The sequence below is a fragment of the Pelodiscus sinensis genome, chromosome 22, assembly GCF_049634645.1.
Source record: "Pelodiscus sinensis isolate JC-2024 chromosome 22, ASM4963464v1, whole genome shotgun sequence".
Classification (NCBI taxonomy): Eukaryota; Metazoa; Chordata; order Testudines; family Trionychidae; genus Pelodiscus; species Pelodiscus sinensis.
Genome location: NC_134732.1, coordinates 3,548,524 through 3,561,635, shown reverse-complemented (window position 1 = coordinate 3,561,635; position 13,112 = coordinate 3,548,524). Strand labels below are relative to the sequence as shown.

Sequence of the window (13,112 nt, the reverse complement as noted above, 5' to 3'; positions counted from 1 at the left end):
GGCCTGACTCCCCCCCCCCCCCGCCGAGCAGGGAAGCCTCCGTGCGTGCTCCCTCCGGGGCCAACCCCCTCCCCCCCACAAAGGAAGGAAGCCCCGTTGTGCGCCTCCCCCGAACCTGAATCCCCCCCCCCCCCGTGGAGCAGGGAAGCCCATGCACACACCCCCTCCAGGCCTGAGTCCCCCCTCCGGCAGAGAAGGTAAGTCCCAGCGCGCGCCTCTGGGTACTTACCCGGTAAGTTCCCGGAACGCCAGGGAGCTGGCGCAAGGAAGCAGCTAGCGCATTTCCAGAACCCCCAGAAGTGATGCGCAGCTGTAGGACTTCCGTCCACCCCACGGGAAGTAGCCACTACCTCCACTGTTGCTCAAGGTAGGTAGTGGGGCTTCTTGGGGGTGGGGGAAAATGGAGGGCCCAGAACGCCTCGCGATCAACTGGTCGAGGCCTCAGGATCGACCAGTCGATCGCGATCGACTGGTTGGTGACCACGGCTGTAAGATATTTGCTTATGTACAACAAAGGGGAAGACTGTTATAAGCACCAAATTTTAGCCCAACAACTTGGCTGTCTTAAAAAGCACCTCTCCCATTCCAGAGACCATGAGGGGAATTCCACATGCAAGGAATTCAAACTCCTTTAATATTTTGAACGCAGACTAATTGACACTGATTATAATTTACCAGCATCTGATTTAAAACTCCTAGTATCTCAGGCACCAATTCAGCAGCCTGTTGCTGGTGCTTCTGTGCAAAGTATTTGAAATATTGACTTAGTTTATCAAAAATTCATAATGCCCTTTAATTAACACTTTATTCAGACTCATAGTCTATGTTCTAGTCATCTGGACATCTTTCCTTAAATAAATTATAGGGCAATAGGACACCAGATGGATTTAGATAAACCAATCAGTGTCCATGCCACTTTGATAGTATGCAATTTGTAAGTCCCCTTGCACAGAACAGGACCCTCAAACTTCCTTCCCTATTAGAGGGAGGGAGGAAAGAAAGAAAGATTCTTAGTCACATGACTCAAGGAGCTGGGACTTGAAAAAAACATTAAATATCATATGAGTTTGCAACACTGCAAATTTGTATTTTACTATGTTACCAACTCATGTGTTAAAATAAAACTTGCCCTCCCCACACTAGAGCTTTAAAATGTGTTAAAATCTAAGGTAATAGGTTTTACAAATACACCTTGAGTCGTAATCTAAACAAGGCATTTCTGTTCCATTCAAATCATTCAAAGGCCATTAGCTCCTCACTTAGGTCCCCTCATTTCAGTCCTGGGTGTCCATGGCTCTCTGTATTGCCCAGGTGAACAGATTAATTCTGGCTGCTCTCTACTATTCCTTCTCCACACTTTGAGTCATCCCCGTGTCCCCTTCCTTTTTTAATTAAAGTGCAACCACAAATGAGCACATCACACCCCATGCAGAATCACTGGGTTCTTGCACTGTGCTAAAACACCCCATATCAAAACTCAGCTGTCTGTCTCTAACATCACTGGCATTATAGCCGTTTAGCACCAATATTACCTCTATTTATTCAGCTCCAAATTTTGTGCTGATGGTTTTGGGTGCTCGATCCACTGTAAGCTCCAAATCCTTTTCCTAATCAGCATGTTGTGCTATCTGCCCTGAGAAGCAATAACCCCTTTTCCTGGAGATAACCCTAGTCCCGTAGTCACCAACCAGTAGATTGCGATCTACCGGTAGATCTCAGGGGCTCTAAGAGTAGCTCTTGAGCCCTCTCTGAACTGCGCGCCTGCACAGTACATTTACATTAGATTTCCTCATTTGAGGAGCAGCTACTCACCGAGCAACAACACAGGTGAGTAGCTGGGAGGAATAGTGGGAGCTGGGAGGTTGGAAGGGCTGAAACACCCCAGCCAGCTGACTGTGGCTTTCAGCTGAAAGAGGCTGCCCCATGCTCCAGCTGATCGGCGGCTTCTCCTCTGAGCCTGCCCACGTGGAGCTTGGTGCACCCTGGCTGAGCGCCATGGCCAGCTGGCTGGGCAGCCACTTCTCTTCCCTCTAGCCCAGCTGCCCTGCACTCAGCCCAGGGAGGCTGCGTCTAACTCCAGCTGTGCTGAAGCAAGCTTCCCAGGCTGAGCGCAGGATCACAGATGCCCATCTGATGGACTGTATACGACTAGCAATCTCAGACTACAACCCAGACTTCAAGACACTGGCAGATACTGTTCAGTCACAGGTGTCACACTGAGACTTTGTTATTGGAAGAAAAAAATATATAATTATCAATACTTCATTTTAGATTTACAAAATAGAGAACAAAATGTATAATTGTAAATGCTTCATTTGACATTTAAATAGCATGCATTAAAAACAGACCACTTATTTCATAACTATAAATGTGATTTTACTTTTATATATTGCATAATTAAAAAATAAACTGTTTAACAGAGTGTATAAGGGCTGGGGATAGCAAGTGATGGACAGGAGAATAGAGCGGACGGGGCTTCAAGGAAGGGGCGGGGCAGTAGATCTTCGCCTGTTCTGAGACTTAAAAAGTGATCTTGGGTGTAAAAAGGTTGGAGACCACTGCCCTAGTCTATCCAAGTCAATCTGATTCTGGTTGCCTCCCTCCACTGCACACCTGCCCAGCTGTCCACCTGCAACTTTCCTCCCTTTATTGTTTATTCCCTGTATCATACTTGCTCATCTTGTTCAGTAGTTATCTGTGTGTTGTCAGAGCTGCAAGGAATCCTCTGCAATGTGTCATCCCAAGGAACCAAACTACATTTAAATTTAGACTCCGACAAAACCATGTAATATAGAAGCAGACTGCAGGATGATAAAAAGGGGTCTAGGATATAACCTTAAGAACGTAAGCACTTCTCCTGAAAGAATATTTCTCACTTGTTGGAAGATTTCTCCGTAAGGATGTTAAAATGCGGTTAATTGACTAGTCGACAGAATTTCCATTAACTAGTCCACTAGTAGATAGAATTTCCATTGACTAGTCGACTAGTCAGTAGGAACTTCCGCATTCCTCCTTTGAAATGTACAAGAGCCCCCACTGGGCTCCATGTTCTGCTGCATGCTGCTAGGAGCCTGGGAGTCCCCAGCTGACCCTGCTAGGAGTCCCCAGCTGACCCTGGGCTCCACAGCAGCTGCCGCTTTAAACTGCATGGAGGCAGAGTTTTAAAGGGGTAGCCCTGGAGCCCAGAGTCGGCTGGCCCGGGCTCCCTGCAGCATTTCCCCAGAACCCGAGATCAGCTGGAGAATCCCGAGTTGATCCCAGGCTCCTGGGCTGCCCCTTTGAATCGCACAGAAGCGGCGTTTTAAAGGGGCAGCCCGCCACACAGCTGATGGGCATAATTTCTTCAATTTCATTTGCTCAACCCTTCCACTTCCCTTTGCTGCCTCTATCTCATAGAGGCAGCAAGGGGGGGGGATATAGACTAGTGGACTAGTCAAAAGACTACTCAAATCAACTAGTCCTTAACATCCCTATTTCTCAGACCTCCTTCACTCTGTCTTGGTGGGCATAAAGGATGCTTTCTTCAATTTCATTTGCTCAATTGAGTTAGCTTTTCAATTGAATTAGCCTTTCTTAATGCCCCTTAAAACACAGGCTCACACATTTGAGCTCATATTAGATGAATTTATTATAGTTTCGAGCTTGTATACATGGGAAGAAAATGGTGCTAGCTTATCATGATTACAGCCCCATCAGGGGTATCCACGTTTGGAAAAAACATGGTTTACTAACACATTAGCTAACACCTTGTAAAATCCAAATGCTAACAGTTTTAAGTAAACCCTAGGCATCCCCTCAGAGTTTACCAAGACTCGCTAACATGAGTGAAAACTACAAACTACCTTGTCCACATTAGGATCTTATCACATTAGCTAATTTGTGGTAAACACATAAAAAGGCAAAAATCACATTTTTTCCCAGTGAAAACACAGGTGCTGCTAAAACTTTGGAAGCTGGATTAACTGGCCACATTTTAGCCTAGAGGGGAGTTAATATGGCTACAAAAACACATTTTTGGCCTGTGTAAATGAGCTCACACTGCTATTTACTATTAAGCTTACTCTAGTGAGATAACACAATTAAAGAAAACATTAGCCTCTGTTTGCCAGAGGCAGGAAATGGGCAACAGGGGATAGATCACTTGATGATTCCCTGTTCTGTTCATTCCCTCTGAGACACCTGGCACTGGCCACAAACAGGATACTTTGGGCGAAATGAACCTTTGGTCTGACCCAGCATGGCCGTTCTTATGGTCATTCTTTTTGCGCATCAAGACATGGCCTTCTAGATTCTTGTGAAAAAGAGAGAGGAATCCAAGAAGCTTTCTTATTTCAACTTACCTGAAACAGCCTGCCTGTTAAAAGGAATGGACCTGGGAAGCACAGCAGACTGAAAGAACCACAGGAGATCACGTCACCTGCAAAACTGAAAGTGGGAAACTCTGAGGAAGTCACCTATGTGGAGTCAGCGTTTCTTTCTGCTCAGAACTCTTCCTGCACCCCTATACTCGCTCACAGAATTGTCCTTCTAGACAAGGCCAGGGACCAGAAACCCTGGTGCAGCTTATTTAGATAGCACCCTGGCTGGCTCAGGCGTTAAGAGCATGTCTCAAAACCAGGGCTGAGTCTTATCACTGAGCCACGTTTTCAAAAGCGCTCAGCATGCTGGCAGTCTGTTGAAAACCTAGCCATGGGTGGGAGCCATAGGTGCCGAGCTCCTCAGACAGTCTGGTCCCAATGGGGGATGCTGAGCAATTGAGAATCTGGCTCTATTGGGTTGGCTTGTCTATAAAGATAAAAGCATCTGCAAAAAGAGAGATCCTACAGATGAACAGACACAGAAAAAACATTTCTAACTGGAGATGCTTTATTCAAACCATACATTCAGCACAGAATGAGACATCAATTTTCACAGCTCATTCTGGACCCAGAAAAAAAAACAGCATCCTTGCTTGGCATCTACTTGTTTTCATGCTTATGTAAGGGCTACTGCTCCAAGGTGAAAACTGCAGAACCTATTGGTAACAGTATCACACAACAGATGGGCCAGCAGCTTTGTTCAACAGGCCTTGGAAGACATGCCTTGCCTAGCAAACTGACACGGCCCTGACACAGATATCTGGGGGGGAGGGGACATACTAGGGATGTAAGCGACTAGTCAACTAGTGATGCAACTAATCGCTTCCCTCCCCTCCCCCACCTTGCTGTCTCTATCAGAGAGAAGAAGCTGGTGCGGGGGGGAGCCATCTTCAAAGCCGGTTTCCCCAGCACCGTCTCCATGGGGGCCAGCGGAGGTAGAGGCACAGCAGGAGACGGCACGAGCGGGGCCAGAAGCAGTCTCCACTCGCGCCACTTCTGCTGCGATTCTGCTTTTGAAATGTACAAGAGCCCCACTGGGACTCTTGTACATTTCAAAGGCTCAGGTGGCACAGAGAGTGCTGGGCCAGCGGGAGTCCATTGGCCCCGCGCTCCCAGCGGGATTTCCGCTTTTCCCTGACAGGCCTCCGCTGTTCCTGTGCTCCCTGCCGGGCTCTTGCTACAGTTCAAAGGCAACGCGCCCTTATAGACTAATTGAATAGTCAATGGAAATCCCATTGACGATTCTACTAGCTAATTAATCAAAATTTAACATCCCTTAGAGCATACCCACTCTTTATTCATCACAGATAAAATGCATCCCTTGTGGGCTTTGCCTGGGCTCCATGTTCTGTGGGGGAGCTTTACCCCAAGTTAGCATTTTAGAAAGTGCACATTTCCAAAAGATCCAGGGCTTGAGGTTCTTCTCACTCATGCTGGTGCAAATCAAGAGTAACTTCACCGAATTCAATGGACCTGCATCTGTGGTAAGATAAAACTGGTGGGAATAAGAAGCGAGTCATGGACCCAAACTTTAATCTTCTGCATGCCGTTGACTCTAAAGTCCAAGACCTAAAGAATCAAACTAACCTAATGTCAAAACCTCTAGTGGACAAAAGTGATTGCCAGAAAAGTATCAGGCAGGCATCCCCTGTATGGATCCTGTCTATATGAGTATGTCTACACTACCCCCCTAGTTCGAACTAGGGGGGGGGGGCAATGTAGTCATACGGAGTTGCAAATGAAGCCCGGGATTTGAATTTCCCGGGCTTCATTTGCATAAAGCCGGCCAGCGCCATTTTTAAATGCTGGCTAGTTCGGACTGTGTGCTGCGCGGCTACACGCGGCATGAACTAGCTAGTTCGGATTAGGCTTCCTAATCCGAACTAGCTGTACGCCTCGTGGAAGCCTAATCCGAACTAGCTAGTTCGTGCCGCATGTAGCCGCGCGGCACGCAGTCCGAACTAGCCGGCATTTAAAAATGGCGCCAGCTGGCTTTATGCAAATGAAGCCCGGGAAATTCAAATCCCGGGCTTCATTTGCAACTCCGTATGACAACATTACCCCCCCTAGTTCGAACTAGGGGGGTAGTGTAGACATACCCTATCATACTTGCAGGACAGTTCACTAACCACGCTCTCTACCACAGTGCAGATAAACTACTCAAGGTAATATAAAAACTTAGTGCATGCCTACACTACAGACACTACCGGGGCACAGCTACAATTCGGCAGATAGGTCTCAACATATGACGGTAAAGAGGCATTCATTATCGAGCAGGTATGCTTCCAAAGGGCTCCTGAAGGGACCCATGTTTGGCCCTACACAATGATCTGGAAGAAAATGTAAAATCATCACTGATAAAGTTTTCAGAAGGCACAAAATTTCATAGAGTGGTAAATAACAAAGAGGACAGGTCACTGAATCAGAGTGAGCTAGAGTGCTTGGTAAACCGGGTGCAAGAAAACAAAATGTATTTCAATAGGTTAAATGTAAATATATCCATCTAGGAACAAAGAATATAGGCCATACCGATGGGATGGGGGATTCTATGCTAGGGAGCAGTGACCCTGAAAAGGATTTGAGAGTTGTGGTGACTTATTAACTGCACATGACTCCCAATGCACAGCAATGGACAAAAAGCTAATGTGACCCTGGAATACATAAATAGAGAAGTCTCAAGTAGGAGCAGGGAGGTTATTTTGCCTCTGTTTATGGCACCAGCACTACCATGGCTAGAATACTGTGTACACTTCTGGTGACCACAATTCAAGAAGGATATTAATAAACTAGGGAAGGTTCAGAGACAAACCACAATAATGACTGAAGGATTGGAAACCCTGCCTTGCACTGATAGGCAGAAGGAGTTCCATCTATTTAGCTTACTAGAGAGACTAAGGGGTGAGTTGATTACAGTCAGTAAGTACCTACATAGAGAAAAACGTTGTAATAATTGGCACTTTACTCTTGCAGGTAAATATGATCCAATGGCTGGAAGTTGAAGCTAGACAAATTCACACTGAAACTTAGGTGTAAATTTTTAACAGTGAAGGTAGTTAACCACTGGAACAATTTCCCAAGCATTGTGGTAGATTCTCCATCACTGACAATTTTAAAATCAGGATTGGCTATTTTCTAGATCTGCTCTAGGAATTATTCTGGAGATGTTCTTTGGTCTGTGTTATACATGAGGTCACAGAAGATCATCACAATGGTCCAGTCTGGCCTCAGAATCTATGAATCCCACCCTAATCATTGGAAAACAAGCCTGCCTTTCAGTGCAAGGCTGGTGTGGACACGACTCACATTTGTTCTAGATTACAAATATTTGTTCTTTGCTCAGGGTAGACCAGAAACACTCTGCTTTCTGAGCACAAAGCTCACACTGGAAAGAACAAACCACAACTCCTTTGGCCACAACGCAGAGCCACTCAACTTCTTCACTTAGGTGCTTACTTCTGGTGTAAAGTACTGTGAGATCTACTGAGGACATTAGAGCTAAGTGTTATTGTTACTGTTATTATCTGGCAATGCAGATTGATCATGGGATGACAGAGAAGCTGTTAGTGCCCACTTACCCATTCCATGTTCAGAAGCGTCAGGGGGTAACCGAGTTAGTCTGTACAGGATAAACTTAAAAAAGAACAAATGGTCTGGTTGCACTTTATAGACTAACAAAACATGTAGATTTACATGTTTTGTTTGTCTACAAAGTGCTACCAGACCATTTGTTCTTTTTTAAGTTTACCCATTCCAGTTGCTGGATGTAAGGGTCACTCCTCCTAAGGATTTTTTGTTCTTACAAACCAAACTACAATACTAGTTTGTAGTCTAAAAATCTGCATCAATTTCCAATATTCTTCCCTGATATACATGCACTCCATCCCCACTAGTGTCAGTGACATATGATATAAATCAGGGGACAATCTGGTCCCTAAACTTCTTGGAGCGAGCAGGGACAGAGGAAGGAAAGACTGAATTATGGGCATTATCCAAACAATTCATCATTCTACCCCCCAACCCATGTCTCAATGTTGTGTCTGTAGATACTAAGCCAGTGCCCTCAAAGCAGTAATATTTAATATTTTCTCCAAAAAAAATTGTATACACAACAGCTTCTCAGCCAAGATCCTTGGAGATTTTCCCCATAGTATGTGTACATTTTTATTTGCAAGTCTAAACTATTTATGAAGAATTACTGGGGAAAGAGTCCTCAGTGCCACATCAATGAATGAGGTCACAACCCTGTAGCTGAAGGCAGATTTTGGCTTATTAAAATGATGGAATTGCCTTGACATGAACTTTGAAATCACACCACAAGATTAATATCTGATCCCCAACTGTTATTACTCACATGAACAAGGGCAGCAGGATCAGGCCATGAGACTGCATTGTGACTGAATGTGATATGTATGATCCTTACCTAAGCAAAATGCCTACTGAAGTTAATGAAGGTATTCCCTGAGTAAGAAATTCAAGTTCTCATTCAACAAGGTTGAGATTGATGTTTCCACCTTCAAATACTTTACAAAGAACTGCTAATGTTAGCATCTGTATAACTCTGCCACACACTCCATCCCACATGGGGATGAAATTCCCTCTGCCACACTGCAGGACTTTGAGTACAGGATTAAACCATATGAAATCTATGAAAGATTTCAAGCATATATTTCTGCACACCTGAAATGTCAGGTGCAGCCACGCCGTTGGAGAATACTGACCATTAACTGTACTTAGTGGATATGACGATGCATCCAATTATCGATCTGCAGCAGTTATTTGTACCCAGTTTATATATAAATATGCAACAGCACTACTATCCTGTCTGTTCTGTTACAACATGAAAGGTTCACTGATGCAAACTAGCGTTTACTCTTCACTTCAGTGCAGCTTATATATTCTGAAACTATATTCAAAAAGAGAATCTGAGGGAAAAGTTTTAGTCTTGCATTCAGTGGCAAAGCAAGCAAAAGGCATCTTTGCTCAGTGTGATGATGCCTGTATTCCCTTATCAGGACATTTAGAGCTTTGAATCTGTGTAATCTTTGGGGACATTTAGAGTCATGAATCTGATGACTAAGTTCTATCCTGTGGTGAGGTTAGTTGGCAAACATCAACCTCTTCAGGGATTTTGGATTTGAATTTGATAAATTCCCTAGCATTTCAGATTCAGTCCATTTCAAACTACTCAGCGTGAATGTTGAGTTCAAATAAAACATTCCTGGCTGGAAACTTTAGTCAGAGTTCACTGAGGGATCTCTGACAAAGTCCCAGAACTTTCCACCTCCCATGGAAAGTGTGTCACAACCTCCCACCCTCTGTATGACCCAAAGAGCTCTCCAGGCCTCAAACATCACTTTTTTCTGAACAACATATTCCTGACTGTGAAGACTGCTGCCCCAACTCAGACTTTAAAGCCAGAAAGGACGATTATCATGGCCACGTGATCTCGCTTCCTGCATACTGCAAGCCAAAGAACCTCACCAACCTAATCTTACAATAGATTTCTATCCTTTGGCTGAGTTACTGAAATCATCAAATCTTGATTTAAAGATTTAAGGTTAGAGAATCCACCACTTACTTTAGTAGAAACCTGCAACTGACCCATGTTCCATGATGCAGAGAAAGAGAGAAAGAAAACAGGGTCTCTGCCAATCTGACCTACAGGAAAATTCCTTCCTGACCCCAATCTCTTAGGCTACGTCTAGACTGCAGGCTTCTTTCAGAAGAAGCTTTTTTCGGAAGAGAGCTTCTGAAAAAACTTCTTCCGAAAGAGAGTATCCATACACATCCGCGCATCGAAAAAGCGATCTGCTTTTTCGAAAGATAGCATCCAGACTGAATGGACGCTCTCTTGCATTTAAGCTGTGATTACTATGGACGGAGTGGCCACCAGGGCACCTGTGCTTTTTTCCTCTTTCCTCTTCTTGCAAAGGAACTTCCTTTTCCCCGTCCATACACACCTTTTTCCTTAAGAGCTCTTTCGGAAAAAGGCTTCTTCCTTGTAGAAAGAGGTTTACCAACGCTGGAAAAAACCCTCCATTCTTTGGGTTTACTTTTGGAAGAATGTGATGGCAGTGTGGACGTAACTTGGGTTTTGTCGAAAAAATGGCTGTTTTTCTGATAAAACTCTGTAGTGTAGCCATACCCTTAGACTCTAAGCATATTGGCAAGATCCAGCAGCCAGACACCAGGAAAAGAATTCGCTGTAGAGCCCTCCACATCTCAACTACTTTCAAGCAGGGAAAGGGAAAGAAAGCCAACTGATACCCAGTCAGCAACCAAAGAGCAGCCTGGAATCTCCTTTGTTTTCCTGGTCCCAAAAGTTATTTTCTCCAATGGAAAATGTGCTTATCCCGTTCCCCACAATCCCATCACTTCTGCTCAAGATTCCAGCTTCTGCTCTTTTTAAATGCTCATTTCTTCAATGTAATTTGGAATGGGCCTGCTTAATATAAACGTATTTCCTTTTCACCACTTCCAACTTCTCTTTACTGACTGAGGAAAAATAGAGGCTGTATTTATTTTAAATGCATCCCTCCAAAATCTCTCCATACCTTGATTAATTGGCTGTGCATGTTGTACTCACTGGTCAACTTGGAAGCGGGAAATTTGATACTGATTTCAATTGGGGTGAAGGACAGAGCAGAAGAGTATTGACACAGTACCATCTAAGTTACTTTGGAACTTGGTGATACTGACATATTAGTCACAAGGTTATTTTGGAGGTAAAGAGAACTGGTCTTGAGAGAAGCCCTGAATGTGTGCATGGGTGGAGGGTAAGTGGATAACAACCATCGCCAATGGGGTGGGGTGAGCATCTCCCCCTCTCTGAGGTGCTTAAAATCCCAGCAGTCAGAAGCAATCAAGCTTCCTTTCATAACTAACTACTGGGGCCCCCACCATGCCGGTCCCTAGTGATGTCTGGGGTTAATGGTCCCCAGGACTAAATCTTCTATTGCCTGGACAGGGTCCTCAGAAGTGGCACCCCAATCTCAATATGTGATGGGCCCAGTGAAGAAGACGGTGCTGAAGGCACACACGCAAAGTCACCACTTCAGCACCCTGCAGATGCCCAGCCTGCAGATTTCATGGAAGCCAGGAGGAGGAACTGCTCTGACAAAACTGGCCAGGACGGAACAGGGCAAGGCAGAGCGTTCAGAGACACACAGCCACCCTCAAACGCTGAGCCCCCCCCAGGCCTCGAGTTATAACCCCTTCCGCTTGCTGGCTCGCCCCCCACCCCGAGCCACACACGGCTTGTTCCCAGTGCCACTTCCAATGGGAAGCGTCCAACCACCACTTGGGGGGCAGCAAAGGAGTCTCCTGGGGCCCCCAATGCTCACGGGGCCCCCAGCTCCCCCCAATGCTCATGGGGCCCCCAGCTCCCCCCAATGCTCACGCCCCCCCAATGCTCATGGGCCCCCCAGCTCCCCCCAATGCTCACGGGGCCCCCAGCTTCCCCCAATGCTCACGCCCCCCCAATGCTCATGGGGCCCCCAGCTCCCCCCAATGCTCACGGGGCCCCCAGCTCCCCCCAATGCTCACGCCCCCCCAATGCTCATGGGGCCCCCAGCTCCCCCCAATGCTCACGGGGCCCCCAGCTTCCCCCAATGCTCATGGGGCCCCCAGCTCCCCCCCAATGCTCACGGGGCCCCCAGCTCCCCCCAATGCTCACGCCCCCCCAATGCTCATGGGGCCCCCAGCTCCCCCCAATGCTCACGGGGCCCCCAGCTCCCCCCCAATGCTCACGGGGCCCCCAGCTCCCCCCAATGCCCGCTGAGGGCAGGGCCCGGCTGGCGCGGGCTGGGGACGAGCGACCCCCTCACGAGCCCGGCCCCTCGGCTCACGCCTCCCCACGTGACCGCCCCGGGAGCCCTGGGCCGTACCACCACCACGCGCCCCCCCCCGCGGGCTCCGGACGCCGCTCAGCTCAGTGCCGGCTCCGCCGGGCTCAGAGCCACGTGGGCGCCGGAACCGCAGCCCCGGCACCTGTATGGCCCATACCATTGGCTAGGCGGGCAGGGGCGTTACTTATACAGAGTCCCGGGCCCTACACACACAATGGCAGCAGCTCCCACATTCTTCCCCTCAGCGGAGTTGGACTGAACCATGGGGTGGGGGGGCAGAGCTCTCTCCTCCCCTCGCACAGAGCCTGGTTGGCCCTGGGCGATACCACTCAACCCCCCCCTCCCCGCCTTCTCCCCCGCCCGGGGTAGATGGACGCTGCCGCTCTCACTCACCTCGGTATCCACAGTGGCCATGGCCGGAGCCCCGGAGCCTAGCCCCGCCCCTCCGGCGGCGCCTCACGCCTCAGCTCCTCCCCCTCCCCGGGTACTTCTCAATGGAGAGCCTCCTAGAGCGACTGCGCATGCGCCTAATGTCATGGCGGCGCCCATGCCATTGCCTCCCCCTCCCTCCCCTCCGGGAAGCGTCATGGCGGCTTCCAGCAGCGCGGCTTCCGTACAGCTCCGCACACATGGGCCGAGGCGGCACGTGCCGCTGCGGGCGGGCGGGCGCTGGGACCCAGGGGCGGACTCCAGCCCCTTCATCTGAGCCCGGGGATCAAGTGTCTCCTTTTGTGCTGCGGCTGCCGAGCCCGCCCGCCTGCAGCTGCCCCCTCTCCAGGGGGGCGAGCACGTGCCGGGGCTGCAGCCCCCCCGGGTTTGCACCCCAGCCTGGGCCATGCATGCACTGTCCGCCCCAGATCGGCCCGGCCCCGCTCCCACATCAAACCGCAGCTGCAAACGGATCCCG

The 13,112-nt window shown here is 48.1% G+C and overlaps 1 protein-coding gene across 4 annotated transcripts in view; it reads right to left on the bottom strand.

Annotated features, from left to right (window-relative positions):
* The window catches only part of EHMT1 (euchromatic histone lysine methyltransferase 1), a 179,104-nt gene extending 166,427 nt beyond the window's left edge, over positions 1–12,677 (bottom strand). For 3 of the 4 annotated variants that reach the window (XM_075905437.1, XM_075905436.1, XM_075905438.1), the window contains exons 1-2: positions 12,599–12,677; positions 4,341–4,425 (exon numbers count right to left, since the gene is read on the bottom strand). Coding sequence is in view for 1 of the 4 variants with exons in the window: in XM_075905435.1 (XP_075761550.1) it covers positions 12,599–12,619 (21 nt within the window). In the remaining 3 variants the exon portion in view is untranslated. The remainder of the gene's footprint in view (positions 1–4,340; positions 4,426–12,598) is intronic. The other variant, XM_075905435.1, reaches the window with a different exon arrangement.
* Positions 12,678–13,112: the final 435 nt, after the last annotated feature.